The sequence below is a fragment of the Anas platyrhynchos genome, chromosome 28, assembly GCF_047663525.1.
Source record: "Anas platyrhynchos isolate ZD024472 breed Pekin duck chromosome 28, IASCAAS_PekinDuck_T2T, whole genome shotgun sequence".
Classification (NCBI taxonomy): domain Eukaryota; kingdom Metazoa; phylum Chordata; class Aves; order Anseriformes; family Anatidae; genus Anas; species Anas platyrhynchos.
Window position 1 is genome coordinate 6,091,965 of NC_092614.1, and position 23,162 is coordinate 6,115,126.

Sequence of the window (23,162 nt, forward strand, 5' to 3'; positions counted from 1 at the left end):
ACATTGCTGCATTTGGAGGAGGATAGATCATAGCTCTGAACACTTAATTAAGCTGATTTCTATAAAAAAAAAATAAATAAATAAAATAAAAACATAAAAAAAAAAATAATTTAAATAAGGCTGATAGCAAATTTAATTTAAAAACCTGTGCTATTATAATCAGAAATAACATTTACTTTCAGACGATATTTGAAGCTACTCCATGCGTTTATAGCCATAGAGCAATTTTCTTTGAGTGAGACCTGTGGAGGTCATTTCATATAACAGCCTGCTTTAAAACTGGGCCAACTACTTTGTTACATGTGTCAAAAATTAACATGATAATCCAGGAAATAGACAGCTGTGCAATCATACTATATGCTGCTGTTTTTGAGTGTCTAAATAGATCTGCCAAAGCAGAGAGCGTGCACTTGACCACCACCCTAGGCTCAAATTGTGCTCTTAGTTAAATTACTGGTTGCTGAAAATTTTGTCTATAAACTTTTTGGTAAGCAATGCAGCACTGTGCTGACTTCTGGTGTTGGTGGATAACTAATGCTCATTACCTAACAAAAGATGCATAACAGAAGCAGGAGGTGGCCTGAATTCTTAGGCTGATGCATCTTCTGAAAAGATCCTGTTTTAAATCATTCAACAGGCTTCTGAGTTTCATTGTGCCAGGGCTAAAAACTGACAGTGTGGTCAAAGTTGTCTTGGCTTGTGGAAGATGAGTTATAGATATTTTACGGGTTATTTGCATATTAATTATGTGGTATTTTTGTTGTCTCACAGTACTGTTTGAATTGTTTTCAGCCCCAGTGTGGGAGCTATCTGGACAGAAAATATATGTAAAATCCAAAGGAAGTAAATTAACAGTCTCTCTGGTGATAATTTAAAACAAACAGCAAAAAAGTGGCATATAAATCAAGTAATCTGTTTTAATAATTAAACCATTTAAGTCCTTTTCCATATTGCTAATGTTTTCTTTGAAACACCATTGTTTAACAACTCGATACAGCTGGCATTTAGAAATTCACTCCTTTTGCTTTGAATGATGAATGCATAAGTAACAACACTCCAGCACTCTTACTTCTCAGATGTTTTTTCATTCAAAGAATATAAAGTGAAATACTTAACTTGTGTAAATCCATTTGCTTATCTGGTCTGTTGTACTGCCATATCCACAAGGATGTTTGACGAGTTCCCGTGTTGGTTCCTTCTCCCCTTTCTGAAGTTGTCCTTTTCAGTGAGAAGGAAAAAGGTCCTGGTGGCAAGTCTGCAAGGTCAGATTTATGGCTTCAGCTGAAAATGTTGTAGTTTATTTATTTATTTATTTTATTACAAGTAACTCCACATCTTTATTTCTAAAACAAACTTTCTGTAAAACATCAGTTACTCTTTAATTAAAAGAACAAATCTTGCATGTTTCCTGGCCCTGTTCAGCACTGATACATGTACTGAATTTTGTTTCTGTAGGGTTTGTGATACAGGGCAGCCACTGCTGAGGGAAAGGCTGGGAAAAAGGTGGCTAAAAGGGGATTTCACTGCAGTTCTGATCCAGATTGCCATTAGGCAACATGAAACTTTTACAATACAAAACAAAGTACAAGAAAAAGTAACAGAACAGACCTGTGCCAAATCTACAAACAAAAACTGGGAGGCTCTTACCGACTAGACATGCTTTCAAGGAAAGCACGACTGAAAGTCCTTTCCTTCAACCTAAACAGCTAATGGACAAATCGTGGTGAAAAGTATTTGCTTTGTGATCTGAGAAAGTTGTGTCCCCTCCATGGCTTGCTCTTCTCATGAGCAGGCTGAAGTTGGTGGTATCAGTCCCTAAGCAAGCGGTGACTATCTGACCCAGGGTTGCCGAGATGAGGGCTGTCCACTGCTGCCCCTTCAGCAGACGTGGCAGAAGGGAGCCTTTGGCAGTGGAGCTGGATGGGCAGCTGTAGGTGGAATATCTTAATCTGCTGCTTTGAGACTCAGCAGTTTGCCTGCCGAAGCCCTTAGTTGGTAATCTAATGTGCTGCTAGGACAGTTTGCGAGCCAAAACCACAAGATCTGTGTTAAGGCACATTATGCTGTAAAATACATAAATGCTTAAAGAAGTCTGCCTGGTTTCATGACCAAAAAACAAACAGTCCTTCTGTTTAAGCACTACATTTGCAATATTTGCGTTTCAGGGAGATGGCGCAGGTCACTGTAATAACTGTAAAAGATCCCTAACTATGCAGAAATGTAAGTCGTGTGTGTTATTTTCATATTTTATAGTAGTATTTTCACATGATTTGCATGGCCTATGTTAGTATAAATTGTGCATCTAACTTTATTTTATTACCAGAGGACTAAGCAAGCCTTTTGGAGCTCTGGCGGGTAGCGTATGGTATCTTACCACCGTGAGATGAGTTGGGTTTTTTGAGCGCTGCACCGAAACAATGCTGTATTGAGGAGACTCCAGCAGTGTTCGCAGATCGGCACTGGGCACGAGTTTAACAGATGCAGAATATTTCTTTTACAGCAGAACAATGAAGCATCTGAACATCAGCAGCTCGTGGCCAGCTGACTGGAAAAGGAGTCTCCAAGCATCTACAAAGAAAATTTGTGAAATATTGTGATTGTACCTTAGCACCTAGGATGGTGGAATGAAGTGTGTGGGGGTGCAGTTAGAAACCAATGCAAAGTCCTGTTTCTTGTGCAGCATATACAGAAAGTTGGGAAGGTGTTAAAGTATATTATATGTATATCATATATTTCAATATATGAATATCACTTATTGAAAGTTTTCATCCATCCTGTAGATGATGTGACTTCAGGTTATGCTTCTTTGTACAATGATACTGCTTCATCAGGGTCAGCAGCAGCAAAATGAGTGGGTTTTGTTCCCTGAAGTTCTTGGAGAAACCTTTCCAGTATCACTCATGGTCTTTGATTTTCTGCCATTTCTTATTGTGTTGTAGGATTTTATAGTTCCTTTGGCATCCCTTGAAAAAAAGATCGTTATTCAGAAGCATAAGCTAGTCCTTGTGTGGACAGTGTTCAGGCAAAACTGCCATCACAGAACTCATGAATCACTGAACCAGAGAGCTGATTGGTCTGTATTGGTCTGGATCTTCCACATGATGCAAATCTTTCTGGCCACCAGTCATTAGTCTGTTTTTTACCTTTTGTGCTGCAATTTTGTCCACTGATACACTAAGGTGATGTATTATTTAACACGGTGCATAATCCAATGAACAAAGTTGAATTCCCAAAGCTGAAGGCTTAGGTAAATGTGGTGTGGCAGGTTACAGTTAAAAATGCTCGAGGGTTTGGAAAGAGGAGGAAGTGAATGTGTCATTTTTAAGATCTATCAATGCTGTAACAGAGTGGAAGGAACATAAAAGATTGTGCAGTCATTCACTAGTAAGTGCAAGAAGCCAGACTTTCTGAGCACATTCATAAAACAAGTTCTGCAATATCCAGTAGGACCCACTAGTCTTCTCTTGAAATGCTCTTCCAAATTTTTGACAGATTACTAGAGATCATGGCTTGATGGCAGTCTTTTGTTTGTTGCTATTCCAGGCCTGTTACTTTTCTTTCCTGGTTAGATACAGGATCATAGGATAATTCGGCTTCAGGATGTCATTCAGGGCAACCTCAAGCTCGAAGCAGTGTAATATGATTATTGCATTAGGACTCTGCAGTGTTGCAGCGAGACTTCTTATATGGTGCTCCATGCAGAGAAATTGGGAACAATTTTCTTTCCTCTACTGGTATTCAGTAGCATCTTTCTCAGGTGTGGACTGGAAAGAAAAATGACAAAGTATTATGTTGTCCCTGGAAGCTTCTCAAAGAATTCCCTTTTCTCCTGTTACCTACTTCAGGTCTGTTTGTGCTTTCTGCTGTGCTTCTAGATGCGTACCAGGAGCACACAGTACTTCCCTGCTGTTGGAGAGACAGCTCATTCTGTCCATTGACGCAAATAGAAATGAAAGTTCAGTGACTCCTATGTTTAGTGGTTTGGCATCTTTTCAGTGCAAGGTTAGTGTTTTAACTTCATTTATAAGGAGAGGGATTTTAATATTATTCCAGTTCCTAGCTCGCTAGCCACATTTCATAGTTTCAGTCTTCGTTCAGCATTTGTTAGAACTCACTTAGCATCCACCTTCCATTTTCCTTTCCCCTGACCTTGCCTTCTGAGTTTGCAGAGCTGCAGAGATGATGCAGGGGTCAGCTGTGCTGGTGCTGAACCAGCCCTGCCAACTTACAGTTTGCTTAAATGTTGGTTTGCTGGGGACAGTGTGGCAGCGGTCAGTCATAGTTTACTATTTTCTTTGAAAAAGTTACATCATTACAAAGGGCTCTTTAATGTTATTTCCAAAGCAGACTCTGAAAATTGCAGATGAATGAAGTATTCCTCACCCTGCCCTTTCTGCTCCCTCCCTTACAGGAAAGGAGTGGTGCAGAATGCACGGTGAATGGCATTTCCTATTTTGTGAAACTGGCAACATGTACAAAACTGATTCCATGTGGGACAACTGCAAGCAAAAATTTCACCTGCCCATTAAGCTTATACTCAATTTTTTTCTGTCTCATGGGGTATATTTATATGTAGTAGACGTGCATATTCAACGCTGTGACAGACTTGGTTTGTTTTCCAAAAACAGGGAGGTAATACTGACCAGACAGTTTTTTGGTCTCTTTTCTCAACTGCAACAAAATATTCTAGCTATACTTCTGCCAGCACAAATCTTGTTTATCTGAGTCCTCTCCTGGTGAGGATGATCTGCTAGAATACAATTTATGAACGGTTTACTGAAACACTTGAAAGTAAGCACTTTCCTGCTTGACAGCTGGGTTTATTTTGAGACTTACCTGAGACAAGGTCTTTAAGTAGCATTGAATGCTCAGTAGAGAGTCCTGGTATCACATATAAAAGGTAATTGTCTGACACACACAGGGTGAAGTGTGTTTAAGCAAAGTCATTTTACTTCCTCCAGCATGAGAAGAATAGTTGTGCCTTTGTGTCAGTGCAACTGGCTATGCATTCTTGCATTTAAATGCAGGTAAACTCAATTTCACTGCCAGAAGCCTACTTAAATTCCCTTCCTTAATGAAAACATCCTAAAGGCCCATCCTTGACTATGCATGTACATCCCTTCATGAACGCGAGTTTAATTAAATGTCTGTGTGTATTTGCACAGAGAATGGAGTCAAAGCCTGCAGAAATGGAATTTTAATGTATGTGTGTGGTGGTAAATGATAGCTAGGAGCTGTGACCCTCCCCTTTGCAGGGGGTAAACCCAAATCACAGGGTGTTTGTAATAGGAGAAGGGATTGTCCCTCTTGTATGCCAGCACCTCTGCAGGTTCTACACTGGTCTGCTTCCCATGCACAAAGGAGCAAGGAAGAAAGAGTACTCGCACCAAGTGTTTTGATTTGATTATGCTTTGGAGTTAATAAATTGGAAACAATCATTTGAAACCCTCGGCCCTTGTTCTTTAAAACATCACTGTTACTACATTGGCTATTGACTATCACAGGCTGAGGCTTCTGTATCCCTCCTATATCTCTGGATTATTTGCTTTTGCTTTTCCTGTTAATGTTTCCTTTACGCTGGGCCACTGCTGCATAGATAAACCAAAGACCAGTCGTTAGGTGCTGGCCAAGTTGTGACCTCTTGTTGTGAAGACGTTCTGCTTCTGGAGCATCACATCGGTGTCATCCAGCAGCGGGAAGAGGCGAGACCAGGGAGGTGTACTGAGTACCTGCTAAAGTGGGAGAAGCTTTTGTGTGTCTACAAGGATGCAGAGCAGGATGTTATGTCAGTCCGTGCTCAGGAGGGAAAGGAGTTCCATGTGAGAGAAAGTCTTTTCCCAGAAGAAAATGATCCATAAAACTGGTATCTATGCTCAGCTGCCTTAAAGCAGTGCAAAATGAGATGGTTGGAGAATTGACATGATTTTTCCAGCAGTTGCTCTGCTTGAGTATTAGACAGATGGAGGGAAAGACTGGCAAAATGTGTTTCTGAGGAGCAGTTTCACACCCCAGTGAAGCCCAGGCTGTGATCTCACTGCAAACTGATCCCCCTGCTCCTGGCACAGGTTATCTCAGAAAGTATGCTGAATTCTAGAAATAGCAATGAGCCTGCAGAATGATGCTGGCTGTCTGCGATCCCAACAAGTTTCTGTTTATCTGGCGGTACAGAGGAGTGACAAGTAAATGATTAATTATGAAATGCCTTTATAATTTGAATTGCAGCCTTTGGAGTGGTGATTGCCTGGTAGGGTGCCTTTTTTTAATGGTCTGCATTCTGCAGATGTTGTTTTGGAGTATTGGTTCCAAGTCTTGCCAACTAAATCTTTTCTTTATTTGTACTGAGTGCATTTGAAGTTGCATCATTTCCTCGGTAAGAACAGTTTTATTTTTGACTGGAGTGTTTGTCAGGTGGGAGAAATCCTAAATGTGAGTGCTCTCTGGTGGTGAGGATTTCTGCTTCAGCCCTCTGATTTCCACAGTCTGTTGTCCAATGGCAGTTAGATGTGAACATATGATACGTAACTGTTTCTGAAAAGATGCATATTTGCATAGCAGATGTATTTAAAATTTTATTTGATACTTCATGTTTTCCATTAAAATTTAAAGAATCAGTAGGTGGTGTCGGGTTGTTTCGCTTATGTCTGGACTTAAGCATTTTTGTTTTCAGCTCCTTTCCCTAAAAATAAAAAACACAAAACAATTAAGAGTCCTATTCTTTCCTTGGCCCTCTTCTTTCCTAAACAATCACTTCTGTCCCTTTAGAAGATTTATATTCTGTGACCTACTGGTTTATATTTTCTCACCATCAATCGATGTTTTAACGAGGTAATAAAAACTAGTGTAAAAACTTCTCATGAAAGAGCTGACATACTTCACCAAAATAACACACAGACTGTGCCTTTCCTTTTGGCTGCTGAGCTAGTTTCCAGATGCCAGAGTAATAAGTGGAAAATTCAGAAGACGGTGATAGAGAAATTACTGGAAGTAATACAATTGTTATTTCCCCATAACAATCTCCTCTCCTTGCAGCACATTCATGATTTTTGCGGTGCATACAAAATTACAAAATGGGGTTTGACTGAGGGAATAAGGAGAGGCATTCCTTTTAAAACGCCCTGGCAGGCTTTTAATAACAAAACCCTCCTCCTGGGCATTTTACGCAGGCACCAAAGTGGTCGGGGTACTCTGTGTGACGATGAGCTTTCCTCGGTGGATGTCTGCTGGGATCGCTGAGCGTTTTCCAGACCTCATTCCTACTCCAGTTGTGTGACCTCGCCTTGCAGCAGAATAGCGACTTTAACACAACTTACACCTCCCCGTTTGCCTTTCAGTTATTAGTTGTTTTCTTAAGTTTTCATGAGTTCTTCTCGGGCAAGGAAAACCAAGAATCTCACACCAAAGCAATGCAGCTAGGAAAACAGACACTGCTGTTTTTGGCCTGCCGCAGCACTGGACTACGCCATCTGATGAAAAGAGTCTTTATCAGCAGCGAGGGGTGAGGTGTAGCTGTTCGTTTTAGGAACATCTAAGCACGGCTCTGGAATTTTAACTCCATGCTGAGAAATGAAGATGGATAGAGAGGTAGATGGGCATGTGAGATGTTGACAAAGTCTGTGTCCTCAAAGCCACGCTTACTGCGAGATGCCCCTTTGCCAGCCTGGAGAGGGAACCTCTTCTTCCTCCTCTGTCTGCTGCTTGCCAAGGAGGCTGAAAATACAACTCATCAGGGTCTAAAAAACCTCTTAAACCTTGCCTTAAAGCTGAGGTGGTGGCCACGTACAGGCAGCACACTGGCTGCCCCACGTGCCAGGGCTTCTCCAGGCGCATGCTCCCAGCTTCCTGCTGCACACCCTTGGCAAGCACAAATCTGGGGGCTCTGCTTCTGAAGCAGCCAGGGACAGGGAACTGCCAAAGGAAGAAACTTAAACTGTGCTCTGCTACTGCAAGTGTACATAATTCATTGCTTTAGGAAGAGGTCAGAGTATTGGGTACTGGGTGGTGACTTGGCACAATGCTCCTGTAGGAATGTTTTTGTTGTTGTTGTTGTTTTGCTTTTTGTTTGTTTTTGTTTCTCTTCTCAGCAGCTAAAAGGAGCAGCCTTATGCTTTCTGTGCTTGCCATGAATCCTCTGGCTGTGCATCTCTGGTATGGCTTGAAACCTCCTCCCGAAGTCACGGTGTTTGTCTTTTTATCACTGAGTGGTGCCTTCTGGGGTGGTTACATGCCCACTGTGCAGCGACTTTTGGGATGCAATATGTGTGTTCGCTGGGCAGCTCACCTACTGCGGACAGCCTGCCTCTGAAGAGATGGGATAGACTGCAGTTTTTGATGACCTTGTGGTGGTTTCCACTACATATGTATGTCCCTGTGTGATTTGATCTCCTCAACAAGCAGCGGTGTGGTTCTTCTTTTTAAACCTTTCCTATGTGTATGCAGAGCCCCTCTTGCCCTCCTGCTGTTGGGATGGCAGAAGCTGAGCAGCCTGGAGTGAGATCTCGCTGCACCCATATGTGTCTTCTGAGCCTTTGGTGTCTTCCCAACAGCACGATTCCCAGTGGCTTAGTACTTCAGAGAATTAAAATTAGGGGTGGCAAGTCATAAGGACTGAGGCTTCCTCTGTACCTGTGGCTTCCCTTCTTGTTTATTCCCCTGAGGGGATAAACTGGGCTTTTGAAAATAGGCTGAGATTCAGTATTTCATTTCACAATTGCATAGCAGTTGCTTGGCATCATAGTCTCTGTCAAATTGCCTGTGTGTTATCTATTGGTTTTGTTGCGATAGTTAGGAAAGAGCTGGTGCATCACAGTTAGTATCACTAATTGTTACGGGCATTATCTTTTCTAAAACACTTTTGGTAGCTTTCAAGCAGCATATCTTTGTATTTCAAGCCAATTAAAGTTTTGGGAAATGCACATTATGACTACTTCCAGTCAAAACTGAATGCAGGAACAAAAGGGCCTTTTTCAGTTCCTGTGTCTTTGCAGTGATGTATTTCTGGAATTAGAGGCAGAATTGCTTTGAGAAAGAGGAACGCTGTTTGCTGGATTGCATTTCTTGAGTTTTATTACACCTGCTAAAAACTAACACTTCCAAGACGCTGCAGAAAATTCTCAGATGAACAGTAGAAAATGTCATGCCTGTCACCACGTGGGGGTGGTAATAAATTCAATATTGGTAGAATTTATGCTGTAGTCCATGAAGCATTAGGAAGGCTCTTCTTGTAGCCTGTAGAGGTGTTATGGTGCCATCTAATGCTGTAAGATTTAAATGCAGGATGCACACAGGTGCTTACAGAGATGCTGTGTTTTGATTGATCTATAAATCTGCTGTTGTGTGAATTCTTCAACTGTTAATCTGAAATTCCTTGTGTGCTCATCTGCTAGAAAACAGTTTGGTAAAATCTTGATTTCTTTGGAAACAGCTTTTAGCTTAAACAGACCTTTCATTTATTTTTTTTTCCAAAATGATTCAAATTTTTTCAATTTTTTTTCTATCCCATTTCCAGCAAGAAAACTAATGAGCTAGTAGACTTTAGGAAACGTGTAATTTAGGATTGTTTCACAGATTCTTTCAAAGCTTTTACTTTTGATCTAACAGTAGTGATAAAAGCCCATTGCACTAAAAAGGATGAGTGGAAGCTAATTGCTCAAGTTGAAAGGCTGTAATTTGTTTCTTGGCTTGTAACTTTGTTTACTCTCTTGCAAATGTTATTAGAGCTCTGAGTGAGGGGTTTCAAAACCTCTGTTAATCTGGATAAGCTCTGAATGTGAATAAAGAATTTGCCTTTAAATCCACTTTGTGAAACATATAAACCCATCGCTCATCACAAACTCATCTTTGCTTATCATCAGGTGTAGAAGCAGTGAATTATATTAATGTAAATCTCACTAAAGAATTCATTAAAACCATTTGTTTCTGGTAGTATACTAATGGAAACAGAAATACCTAGTGATGCTGAAAGCAGGCGTGATTGCATTGGCAAACCAGAGGTTTGCTATCCTCAAAAATAAAGTCAGCATTTGTACCACAGTAATCTGATTCGTCATGCATCCATAAGTGAAATAGCAGGAGAAATTTCCTTTGTACATGGTAAAAGTTGAAGCTAATCCTCATTCGTAGTCGTTTTTACTTAGAGACCTGATGTGATGTGCTCATACGCTGTCTGGGCCCCACTGCTTACAGATAATGACCTTATTCAAGTTTTGATTTATTTTTTTTATAAGAGTTTCAATACAATGATGAATTAAAGAGTTCATACAATTTAAATAGGCTACTTGGAAAACCTTCTGAAGTTCTACATTTAACTGATTCTTTCTCCCTTTTGTCTCATCCTGGGTAGGTTTGAAAAAGGACGTATTTATACGTTTATTGGGGAAGTGGTCGTTTCCATGAATCCTTACAAAAACTTGAACATCTATGGGCGTGACATGATCGAGCAGTACAAAGGAAGGGAATTGTATGAGAGGCCTCCTCACCTCTTTGCAATTGCTGATGCGGCTTACAAAGCGATGAAGAGGCGATCAAAAGACACCTGTATTGTAATATCAGGTAAGCTGAAAGAGCTTGTCTTTATGATGAACACTTGATCTTTGTGAAATTTTAGGCAGAAGATGGATTTGTCTAATGATAGCGTTTTAGAAAGCTTCATTAATCTTAAAACTGCTTATTTGCATTTGAATCTGTGTGTGGAGACCTCAACAATTATTTCTTATCTGATTCAAGAGCTGGTGTCAGTCATTAGCTTAATCTGTGCGTGTAAAATGTAACTTGAAGGTAAGGCCTCTGCTTGCTGTGCCTGTGTGAATGATGATCAGTGAGAATGGGGTTCCTGTGTCTCCAGCAGCTTGGAGAAATGCTGATTTTTGTCCCTTAGCTGACTGGTCAATGTTTTGTTCTCTGTTTTGATGGCTGAGCTGTTTGCTTGTCCTGGTGCTAACAGTGGGAGCAGTGGTTGTGCCATGAACGGTCGCTATCTGGATCCTGGCACTTCATTTCCTTGATGTCCCCGTGCTTTCGCAGCTCTGAAGGGCCTGAGACCCGAGATGGGGTGCTGAACAGTAGCCTCTTGTACTGCAGTTCAGAGCTCTGCTGCAATCCGAGCCTCTGCATGACAGTCTTTCTCCTCTAACAATATTCCTTTTGATCCTCTGTGTGCTAGGCCTTTTACCGACCTGTGAAATCTTACATCATAACCGCTTCTAAGTCAGCACAGCAGTAACAGCCAGGCAGGGTTATGGCTACATTCAGAAAATTCAAGCTTATTTGTGCATTATTTGGAGCTTTAAAAAGACACTAGCATGATGGATGCTTGTCAGTGATTTGCTTTGCTGTTTTGCTCTGTTGTGACTTTTTTGTATTTATGCCCTTAGGTGAAAGTGGGGCTGGGAAAACTGAGGCCAGTAAATATATTATGCAGTACATAGCAGCCATTACCAACCCTGGTCAAAGAGCTGAGGTGGAAAGGTAAGGGCTTTGTAGAAAAGTGAAATGGCTTTGTCTCTAGTAGACTGTATAATGCCATTTTATTTGATGGTCTCTTGCCAAATCAGCATGCAATTACTACATCATTTACCTGTGTTCTTCACATAAAACTTTTACTGTGGGAATTTTGCAATATTGATTGTTGACTACTAAATTGATTACTAAAATCACATAGAAAAGTTAGGGAGAACTCAAGCCTTCAAACTTTCAAAATAAAAACAGCATCTAGAAATCATGTTTTCTGTGTCAATTTGCTTAAAATCTGTGTGTGTTAGTATATTATGTTGAGCACAAGCAGCATGTTCCATGACCTTTCAAGTTTGCATGCTCTTGAGTCGCAGCATGTGTTTGTCAGTTATAGGGTAAAAATTTTTGCAGCAAAGAATGTGGCTTTCTGCTGAAACAGATTTAACACCTACCTTGAAAAAGGAAAAAGCTAATTATTTGCAAAAGAAGTAAAAAAATTGCTTTCAAAACTTATGCATGTAAAGGAACTGCATTTTGATTGATGCTGTTTTCAGTGGAGCCTATGGTTCTCTTTTGCTCAGCTCTAAGGAACATTACCAAAAGCTTCCAGGTGATGTCCCTCAGGATTGCTAACGTCTTACGCATCTGCCTAGATATGCCATCAAAGAGTATTTCTGTTGTTACTAAAATCTTCTCTAAAAATGCCTATGAAAAAAATCTGTGGCTGAATACATGAGTCTGGACTCATTCTGTTTCCTTTTCCATTTATCCAGAGTGAAGAACATATTGCTGAAATCTAATTGTGTATTAGAGGCCTTTGGCAATGCCAAAACAAACCGTAACGACAATTCCAGCAGGTTTGGAAAATATATGGATATCAACTTTGATTTTAAAGGCGATCCAATAGGTGGGCATATCAATAATTACTTGCTTGAAAAGGTAAGCCAAATTCAGCTTTAGTCAAAGGCTTCTGTTTAGTTACTTCAGTAATACGTGTTTTGCCTGTACAGTGTTTTCCTTTCAACCGTGGTACATCCATATGTGATGTATGAGGGCACAGAATATCGTTAAATCTAAAGTTTAATTTCTCTCCAAGAACTAATAAGAGTGAAACACTGCTGAAGCACAAGCACTGCCCTGTTGCAGAAGTACTTTAACACCACTGCTTTCAGAGTTCACCATCTAAGAGACCAGTGTTAGAAGCTTGTGTGCATATAGGTCTATGTGTTTTGCATCCCAAATAAAAGCTGAGATGAATTTAACATCTGTAAAACTCCCTCCTTATAAGTTCCCACACTGAGATCTTATTCTTATTGTAAGTTCCCACACTGAGCCTTGTGTGATCATTTAGCAACTATGCTTTTATATGTTACAAATGATCCTAGGCATAATCTTTTTCATGTCATTAAGTGGTGGCTGAGAACACTGGAATATGTAAAACCCTGTAAAGAAATTGGGCCGAGTCTATTAACAGTTCTCATGATGTGTGAGACACACGTCTGGCTTTAATTTGTATGTTTGACCACATCTGCTAACTTGCTTTTTTGTTTGTTTTCTTTTTTACTTCTGCCATTATTTCCCTGAAGTCTATTTCCAGAACAAATATTTTATTTGAAGAAAAAAAAAAAAAAAGACATGATACTTTCATGCAAAAAGGGATGGGGCTGCAGCTGTAGTGACCTAAGTCTTGATCATTTATTTAATATTTTTGACTTCTATCAAGTTAAATTTGTTTCCCATTTGAAAGCAGTTGAGGTTTGGGTACAAACACAATTATTCATTAGACATCAACTTTGCAGAATGAGCTCACACCTCACACTCCACTGTTTGAACTCGAAGTGTGAAATAAGGGTATGTTTCTTGTTGACTGAATTTCTGCTGCAATTAACAGTTTTTCTTTTGCTATTTTACATGAATTTGGAATGAACACTCTGAGGATGGAGCTATTGGTTGCTTCCTAAAACAATATCTGTGTGTTAGGGTGGGGAGTCCGTTTCAGCACAGGCTGGGTGCTGTTGGTCAGTCCGTCTTCAGGTTTCAGAAGCAGTTATTGTAGGGCCCTAGCTATGGCTGTGGGACATTTGTTTATAGTCATGTGGTCCTGTTTTTACTTCCAGCAATTAAATAACTCTTGAACTAAGATGTTTTATTTGACTCTTCCATGAAAGCAATCCTGAAGTTGCCACATGGGCTTTCTGACTGGAGGTAGCATGTTGCAGATGTTCTGCAAGCTGGTCTTCTTGATTATAGACTTCAGACACGAGGATCATGCCTAATTAGTAATGTTTGTTATAAACTTACTGTAAAATGAGGATAGCTTGGAGGTGTTCTAGCAGTGGTGAACCGATTCTTTGGTTTCTAAGGGGAGGTGTTTGGGAAGCAAGCCATCCATATCCAGAAATACCTATCCTGTATTTTTTTCCCCTGCAGTCTCGTGTGATTGTACAACAGCCAGGAGAACGAAGCTTTCATTCTTTTTACCAGGTTGGTATTCCTTTGTCGGAGCAAATTACTTTATTCATGTTTCCCAGGCAGATAGGCAAAAGACAAAGTTTTCACTCTCTCATGAGTTTTGCAAAGGATTCCCTTGTTGTTACATCTTGGGTGATCTTAGTTTCTTTATTTTTTTTGAAGAGGCCTGTTTTGGGGAAAGAGCTTGTTTTCTCTACCCTCCAGTCCCATATTAACACATCTGTAAACTTAAAAGGAGGCTAACTAAGCAAGTATGGTAGAATGCTGGACTTTGACTCACTGTTTAATTTGTAATAAGTCTAATTCCTCTATTTTCTCAGAGGCCTCTAGTTCATATGGAAGTAATTTTATGACACTGAGTTCACTTCAGTTTTTTCTTTGGGTTCTTTTTAATGTCTTCCATATTTTATGGTGATTCCCTTGTGCGTCTTTTGGGGGAAATGGTCAGTCTATTAGTATAACCTTTATTCTTCCTTGCCGGGGGTTTAAATCATAAACTGTAGGTTTATTTTTATTTATTTTTATGTGCTCAGTAGTCCATGATAGCATGTTAGCACCTTTCTCACAAACGGTGTGTTTCCCATTGGAAAGTCTCTGCGTATAGCAGAGAACATAAATGTGCTTGGCAGGGCACATCTGTGATGTGTCACAGGTGTACACATCTCATCTATGAAGTTCAGACTTGTTTTCTAGGTAGTTGAACCATTCAAAAGGTCAGTCACCTAGGCAGAGCCCTAGAACAGTGCAGACCATGTATTTTGAATATGTGCTTGTGACTCTCCGAGTACCATAGGTGATTCTAGCATAGCAGTAACTTTATGTTTTTATGGTTTCACCTGGCAAGCAGGTGAACGAGAATTTATTTAGTATAAAAATGATTGATTTACTATGAAAAAGGAAGGATTTGCTTTATTTTGATTCACCTTTTCTTACTCTTTGTACAGCTCCTCCAGGGGGGTTCTGACCAGATGTTACGTTCTCTACATCTTCAGAAGGATGCATCTGCGTACAGCTACATCTCTCCTGGAGCACAGCTAAAGGTGAGGGTGTTGTCAGTGAGTTACAGGTAACTTGCTTTAAAATTGTATGTGCTTCTTGAAATGTTTCAAGTACTACCGAGCAAGTAAAAGTGGAAAACAATATTCATGGGATAAATATTAAAAGGTAACACTAGTATGCTATTTTTAATGGAGCTTCTGGACCTAGAAGACAAGTGCACATCCACTTGTTTCTAATTATAAAAAAACATCAAATTTAGTAGGAAATATCACTTTCGTTAATAAATGCAGCCAGAGATCCTTGACCTCGTAGCAGTGACAGACTTTTAGTGCTTTGTAATGGTAACTGAAGAAGCTGCTCTGTTTTGTTTTGTTTTGTTGGTTTTTTTGTTTGTTTGTTTTTAAAAAAAAAAAGATTCCTTGTGGCTTTTTTGTACAGTAGGACCATTTAAGTTACTGAAGCGTTCATTCTTCATATCTGACATACCCTCAGAGGGGCCTCTGAGCAGAAAAGAAGGGAACAGACCAATAAGGTTTTTAGGAAACAAGAACACTTTAATCCTGAACACTTTAAATATGCCGGGAGTGGTCCCTAGTGTCATCCCTAGGAAGCGGGATCCAGACAAAAGGCTGCCTGATTTCCTAATTGCTTTCTTGAGATGCTCTTTGGCATACAAGCCTGCAGACCTACTCAGAGGCCTTTATCAGTTTCTCTGGAAATCTGCAGTGAAAAGAAACCAGATGATCAGGAAGGGAGGGCACAAAGGCTCACCTTGAGAAAGATGTCGACCAGAACTTTGCTGTTGGTGCTGTGCAGCTTTTGCTCAGAGGGTCTATGACTGCACTATTTGTAACTCTCACTCTGTTTTTTTTTTATGAATAGCTTCTGCACTTTCACAACAAATTCCACTGGGAAAATATTGAGCTATTAAAATGTTCTGTGATGGATTTCTCTATCTCACTGCTGGGTTCAGCATACAAGTGGACAAAGACTGATTAGAATCAGGCAAAAATCTTATGGTAGTTTCTTGCATCTGAAAAATAGTGAAGCACGTGTCTTGCCCATGGGCATTCAAAGTCTTTGCTTTGTCACTACCATTAAGCACATGTCCCAAACATCTTTGTCCCCTCAGTGTTCCATCAATGATGGTGCAGAGTTCAAAGCTGTAGCTGATGCCATGAAAGTGATAGGCTTCAAGCAAGAGGAGATTCAGACTGTCTACAAAATTGTGGCAGCTATTCTTCACTTGGTAAGTTCTCTGCCTGCAGGTTTGAGTAGGCTGCTCTTCAGAAGTCAAGCAGCGCACTTGTACTTCCTGCAGATCTAATTTTCTCACTGCAGATCTGTTGGCTGGAAAACTGTATGCAGTTTACAGCTTCCAGTTTGAGTGAAATTCCTTGATGAAATAAGACACTGCAGTAATGATGAAAGATCACATTTATTCCTGCATATTCCAGATCCCAAAACAGCCATACCACAAAGTATGTGGATCTGTAAATATGAGTAGAAATTGTTGGGGTTTTGGCAGTGAGTGGGTAGGAAGCTCTCACCTTACTATCCTTCTACCCTTGTGCTCTCTCCACTGCCACTGTGACTATGCTGGAGGAATGGTACTTCACTTGGTTAGCAGCTTGAGCACAGCAGGGTACAGCAGAACTCCTAATTCTCTGTATTCCAATACCAAGGAAATCCTTCCTTCACTCATATTTTCCTGTGACCCACAGAATTTTCTTCCCTGTGCAGTGTTCCTGTAGCTCAGTTCTTGCCCCTCCTTGAGAAAAAAAGCACCATAGGCAAGCAGAGAGAAGGTGGCAAAGAAAACAGCAGGTTTTTTTCAGTTTTCTCCTCTTTGGCGCAGTCCTGCCCCGGTGCTGGGAAGTGGGGTGGAGGCAGAGCAGAGTCAGGCCATGCTGGCAGGCTGTGAGACTACTCGCAGGTAATATGGTGGTGTTGCTGCCGAATTCTGTCATCACAGGTACTGAGCAACAGTGCTGTTCTGGTACGTTGTCACTCCAATCCTATTAGCAGTGTGGATTTGTCAGCTTCTCCAGACCATTCACCTAAACTTTGTGGGCAACAGTATTGCAATAATAACTGCAGCTTACTGTTTTTGTAGTGAACTGGAGTGAAGATGAGCTGCTGCATTTGGAATTTGTGTATCTAAGGCCATTTACTATTACTAGACTCTGAATCTTGAAACAGTGTTTGATTAGATTTCCAGAAATCTTTGATGTTATTTTTCTTTTCCAAAAGCTCAGCTGAACACTGAGCAGGAATGCATTCCTTTGAGTCAGGCTTTGTTGCTTCTACTGATTTTGGATGTTTGTGGTTATGTGGATATGCAGGCCTCAAATAGCAGATGGGTTATGGATGGACTCAGGACGTACTAAAATATTAATATAATTAAAATAATTATATTAATACAAATATTGAGAAATTAATTTCTTGCTAATTATTGCAGGGGAACTTGAAGTTTTCTGTGGATGGTGATACGCCTCTAATAGAAAATAGCAAGGTTGTGTCAATCATTGCAGACTTGCTGTCAACAAAATCTGAGATGGTGGAGAAGGCTCTTTTGTACCGAACTGTTGCTACAGGTCGGGATGTCATTGACAAACAGCATACTGAACAAGAAGCCACCTACGGCAGAGATGCCTTTGCAAAAGTGAGTTTAAATTTCCTTTCTCTGCATCTGATTTTATATGTGACAGTAACTCAGACACTTTGCTTTTGCTTTTTGGTAGAGTTGTGCTTGGTGCAGCACAGAGTGATGATACCTGAGGAGGACTCTCACTAATGAATTGTTTTGTAACTGCATTTTCCAATGCTCACATCCCAGTAGGTTTCCTGGGTAGATCAACGAGTATAGTGCTTGCTCAGACAGGGGAAATCTCTACCTCAAGCTGATTTTTTTTCCGACTCTGTGTGCTCCTGTGTTGTATAGCAGCAACAGGGGGACTGCAGAGCAGCACCATCTCTACCCTTCCCTGGCTGTGACACAACCAGCCATGCTTTTCTGGTAGGTGAAAGAGGGGAGGGAGTTGCAAGATTAGCTTGCTGGCATCTGCAAAAGGAACACACTGTATAGGGCTAAATATTTTGGAAAATATTGTTCTTGACTTCCTTAGAAGTTAAATTCAAAGGGTAGAGAGTAGAAGAGTAACATCTAGAACTTAAATTGGAAATACTGTGCTATCCTTTTTATGGAAAAGTGCGATACTGATAGCAAAAGGAGTAACAATTGTCCTTCCTTTGTTAAGAAATAAAATGATAAGGGAAGAATGGATGAAGTTTTGAAGGTCCTTGATTGACTTTTTTTCCACAAAGATGGTATGTCTGCACAGCTTTGGAGTACATTTTGAACATGTAGACTTTGAAGATACTTATATCTACAAAACATTTTCCTTTTACAAGGTGTACAGGAACATTTTACTGCTATTGTTCAGTTGTTATGTTTCTATAACTGAACTCTAACTTATTCTTCAGTATTGTTAAATAGTTCACAGGTGTGGAAGTTATTAGACAGATGAAAAGCAGACTGGAATCAAATGGGGTAACCTCCATTCTTGGTGACTTTTCCAAGATTTAGACTTCAGCTAAATGAGATTTAGAAGAAAGAGAAATATTTTTATATAATCTTCTTATCAATGATTGTTCAATTTTAACAGAAATTTATCTGTGTTTTTTGTTTAGTTTGGGCAGCATCTTGAATTAAACTTTGTAGCAACGTATTTTGTACTTAACAGAAAGAACAGAGACAGATGAAGGCAAAATGGCTCAGTGTTTGTTTCCTGGCAGGCTATATACGAGCGCCTCTTTTGTTGGATTGTGACGCACATCAATGATGTGATCGAAGTGAAGAACTACGACACTACAATACATGGCAAAAACACAGTCATTGGTGTCCTGGATATTTATGGCTTTGAAATATTTGACAACAACAGGTGAGACATACTGTTAAAGCACAGTGCTGTGCCTTCTCCTTTCCCAAGTGAGAAAACTCACCACCTTCTTTTTTTTCCTTATGTTTTTGCAGTTTTGAGCAATTTTGCATTAATTACTGCAATGAAAAGCTACAGCAGCTCTTTATTCAGCTAGTTCTGAAGCAGGAGCAGGAAGAGTACCAGCGAGAGGGAATTCCCTGGAAGCATGTGAGTGATTTGGCAGGGGAGGGAGAGGTTGGTTTGAGGTCAGTCGAGCAGCATAGGTCACACATGTAAAGTTGGTCAATGAGTAAGCTCCTGTTCAAGTCAATGGGACATCTGTGTCCATGCCAATTGTACTATCAGGCTTGCTGTCTGGAAATCAGACTGTGGAAAAAGATAACCCGTTATCTTGCAACCTATTTTTATGGTTTTGGAAAACAGTTGATTCTGGATCTGTGTTTAAATTTCTCATGGCATCTCTGTGGCTGAGTTCCTAATCTGAACACTTACGTATTTTGTATAGTTGTAGATATTTGGGTAGAAAAATTCTGGGCATTCTGTTCAAATTCCTTTCATGATGCAAAGGATTGGATGCCCAGCTTTTATCACTTTAACTGTTTGCAGATGAATTTTTAAAAACATTTTAAAGTGCATTATGTAGCAGTTGATTTTTAGGAGATGTCACAAAATTAATGTGAGGCATGTGAAGATTACCACCTCTCTTTAGTGGCAGAAGAATAGCCTACTTAGTTTTGAGTTAGTATTCTGCATATTGGAAGCTGATTGTTTCACCTGTGATTGGTGTCCGATCCCTCTGTCAGACAAATGGTGCAGTTCAATCAGTGACTAACACTGGTGCACTTCTCTTTTACTAGCCAAAGTCACAAGTATACGTGTTCATTTGTTTTTGTGTTTGTTTTTTTTTTTCTTCTTCAGATTGATTACTTTAACAATCAGGTCATTGTCGACCTGGTAGAGCAGCAGCACAAAGGGATCATTGCCATTCTGGACGATGCCTGCATGAATGTTGGAAAAGTTACAGATGAGATGTTCCTTGAGGCTCTTAATAACAAGCTAGGGAAGCACGCACACTTCTCCAGCAGAAAGGTAATGTACTCTTCTGTATCTTGTTTCTTACCCTATGTGATGCTTTTTCCATTATTTAGACCTAACAGAATAAGGAAAAAGATTTGAAGAATGTCTGAGGTTCAAACTGTTGCCATAGAGTATGAAATGAAATGCCTAAGAGCAACTGCAGCTTTTAACTACAGAAATAGGCCATCTGGTCTGGGTCTGGGTAAGGCACCTCCTATGGCTTTATAGCCGGTAGAGGGAGCTCAAGTATGTCCAATGTGAGATCAATTTTATTCAGAGCATAAAAGAAGCAGGAGCTTGTGCTTTGACATACCATGATGTCATCTGTAACCAATTGAGGCACGGTTTTGGCTCACGTGGCTTTCTTCCCAGGCTGCTGTAATACATAGTGACGGTGAAATTATTCACACTTCTGCTTTATTACAGCACTGTGGGTTGTTTTTTCATCGTCATTGGCTACAAAACATGTTCATCTCCAGTTGTACCTATGATCTTCCAGGCCACTTGACTTGCTTTGTTTTTGGTACAATGTATGAATTAAAAGGCTTTATTCCTCACTTGGCAGCATAACGAAAACATGGTCACCAGCCTGATTAATTTGAGAATCCTTCACACCAAATTTCATTTATGAAATAAATTTCAGTTTATTGATGTCTGTCTGCTAAGAAACATTGTTTGGAATATGTCATTCCGAATGCTGGTTCCCCCCTTCTCCCTCCCACCCCAGCATACTGTTTTATGTAGGTCAGAAATATAAAATTAGCATCGTTGTATAAGATATGTGCTAAAGACTGCCTCCAGGGAGGCTGAATATAAACAATAGATCTGGCTGTGGCTTGTTTGAGCAGAGGCTAGGAAGAAAATAAAATCAGTTTTTCTTCCAGATGTGGTTTTCCTTATGTGCACTTTAGCTGTGGCACACCTGTCATCTCGTCTGCCACATGCATTTTAGCTGAGGGAGAATCTTGCTTTCTGTGTTAGCCTCGATTTTATGTGCTTAAGCAGCAGATGTGTTAACCATAACACATTCTGAGTAGACTCACATGAGATCAAGCGTTTTCATGAAGCCTAGTTCGGGTGTCTATATTTTAGTGCAAATTGCTTGCTTTGGTAGTACTAACAGTTGTGAACAGTGAAGCCTGGGGGAATGGATTCTTAAATCCTCTGCAATGGGACAGTGCGGGCAGTGGTCCAGTTCTGGAGCTGCCTAGTTACTAGGTAGAGGACTGGTAGAGGACTTCAGTTTCTGTTCTGTCATTGGTACTATATCTGCTAAGGTGGAGTGGTTCCATCACAGAGAGAGTAGGTGCTGCATGGATACCATGGGGAAAGAGGACTGAATTTCATAAAGCATGTGGCAGGTTATAAAATGAAAATTAAAAAAAAGAATCTGCTCAAGTCCTTACCTTCACAAGTCCCTTCAGAGTGTGGGAAACAACAAAAAAAAAGTGTGTGTGTATATATATATATCTCCAATTGCAGTATTCCTCAGTAGGGGGTGGCATTGTCAGAAAACTGCACAGATTTGAAGGGAAATGAGGAATACTGTTTTAAATAATGTTTATGGTGGATACGATGTATCTTCCTGGCTTGCTAATTTCTAGTTTAAATCAATATAGCCTTGAAAAAATTGACCTGTAAAATTCTCAGCATCATGATTATCTTTCCCCCTCTCTCATGTCTTTGCAGATGTCCTTTAGATTATCTCAGATATCATGTTCATTGAGCCCTTATCTCATCTAGAAGTGCTGTAAGAAATCTGAGCCCTCTAAGCTAGCCTCTTCTAGCTGTATTAAAACAAAGGACTTGATTTCACTTCATAATCTTTCATCATCTGCGGTAGATCTGTCCAGATACTATGAAGCTGAGTGTAGATCAAAGCTTTTCCTAAAGAGTTAAAGTACATGTGCTGATATGTTATGGGAACTGCTCCCATCTTTCAGCCTGAGTTAATGCTTCACTGCTCCCCTGTAGAGCATGTTGCACACTGGCTCCATGTGGATAAGCTCTAAGGGGCTGCTGTGCCCTAAATAGTAGTGTCCTAGTTTGTGCACTGCATGCCTGATCTGCTGCTGTCTGCTTGGTTGTCCTGGTGAAAGCCAAACAAACCAGGAAGAAGACTGGTAAATATTTCCACTATGAATATTTGTGGCCAAATTTATGTTCTTAGAGCTCTGAATTGTCCATTGCTAGTCTAGATATGTAAATATTAGCTATTCTGATTGGACTTCTCAACATCAAAGGTTCATTTTCTCATCCTCTTTAAATTCTGATATTTCTTCAATTGATCTTGTAATTTCAAAGTGTTGAGTGCAGTGACGAACAGTATATGAATTCCTAAATTGTCCATTAGTGGAAAATTCTGATGGGTGTCAATCTCAAGAAATTGATTGTGAAGGTAGGAATGCGAGAAGACCCATTTTAGTCCACCTGATTCCGTATCTGTCAAGATGCTAGGCAACAGTGAAGGTCTAACTGAGAGAAGAACATGGGACAAACGTAGTGATAACTCGATGCGGCCCCAGTCTCCAGCCATTTTCTGTCCTTCTGAATCGGGGCTAGTGCTCTTGATAGTTTTTTGGGGGTTGTTTTGTGTTTCTTCTTTAATTGATAAGGTGTTCCATGGCGTAGATACTTGTTTGAAGAGCTCCTTCCTTCCCATCCATTTTCCCTTTTAGGTTACATTTGTTGCCTCTTAGTTCTAAAACAGCAAAACTTCGCTCACTGTATCTTCCACTACTTCTCTGTGTCTTCTGTCATTCCTTTCCTGCCCTGAAGGGGCTGAGTTCCTTTGGCTCTGCCTCCTGTAGCAGACAGTGCTTTTGATAGAGTTTGTCCATTGTCAAGCCTCTTCCAACTCTCCCATGTCCTTTTTGAGATGGAGGGTATTTTAAGTACTTGTTGGGTTAATAGTTTGGGGTTTGTGGCTTACCGTGAGCTTTGGGTTTTCTCTGTGGATGTCTCTGAACTTAAGTGAATTTCATTTGCTCTTCCGTGCCATTCCTCTGGAATCTCATATCTTCCTGCAGTTCTTCACAGCCAGACAGTGTCTGTACTTCCCTGAATAATTAAGAAGTATCAACAGTCTTGATCACCTGCCTTTTACCCTCAGATCCTGGCTCATTTAAGACTCTGTTGGCACTGTAGGTGGAAGTACAGACCTCTGCAGGACTCCCTGATGAACTGTAGGAGCCGACCGTTCGCTGTTGTACCATTTCCCAT

General features: G+C 40.3%; 1 protein-coding gene across 4 annotated transcripts in view; it reads left to right on the forward strand.

Moving 5' to 3' along the window:
* The window catches only part of MYO1D (myosin ID), a 156,922-nt gene that overhangs the window by 26,252 nt on the left and 107,508 nt on the right, over positions 1–23,162 (forward strand). For all 4 annotated transcript variants that reach the window (XM_027445220.3, XM_027445219.3, XM_038168685.2 and 1 more), the window contains exons 2-11: positions 10,340–10,548; positions 11,370–11,463; positions 12,222–12,387; positions 13,879–13,932; positions 14,865–14,960; positions 16,052–16,168; positions 17,381–17,584; positions 18,718–18,863; positions 18,956–19,070; positions 19,782–19,952. In XM_027445220.3, the coding sequence (XP_027301021.3) occupies positions 10,340–10,548; positions 11,370–11,463; positions 12,222–12,387; positions 13,879–13,932; positions 14,865–14,960; positions 16,052–16,168; positions 17,381–17,584; positions 18,718–18,863; positions 18,956–19,070; positions 19,782–19,952 (1,372 nt within the window). The remainder of the gene's footprint in view (positions 1–10,339; positions 10,549–11,369; positions 11,464–12,221; positions 12,388–13,878; positions 13,933–14,864; positions 14,961–16,051; positions 16,169–17,380; positions 17,585–18,717; positions 18,864–18,955; positions 19,071–19,781; positions 19,953–23,162) is intronic.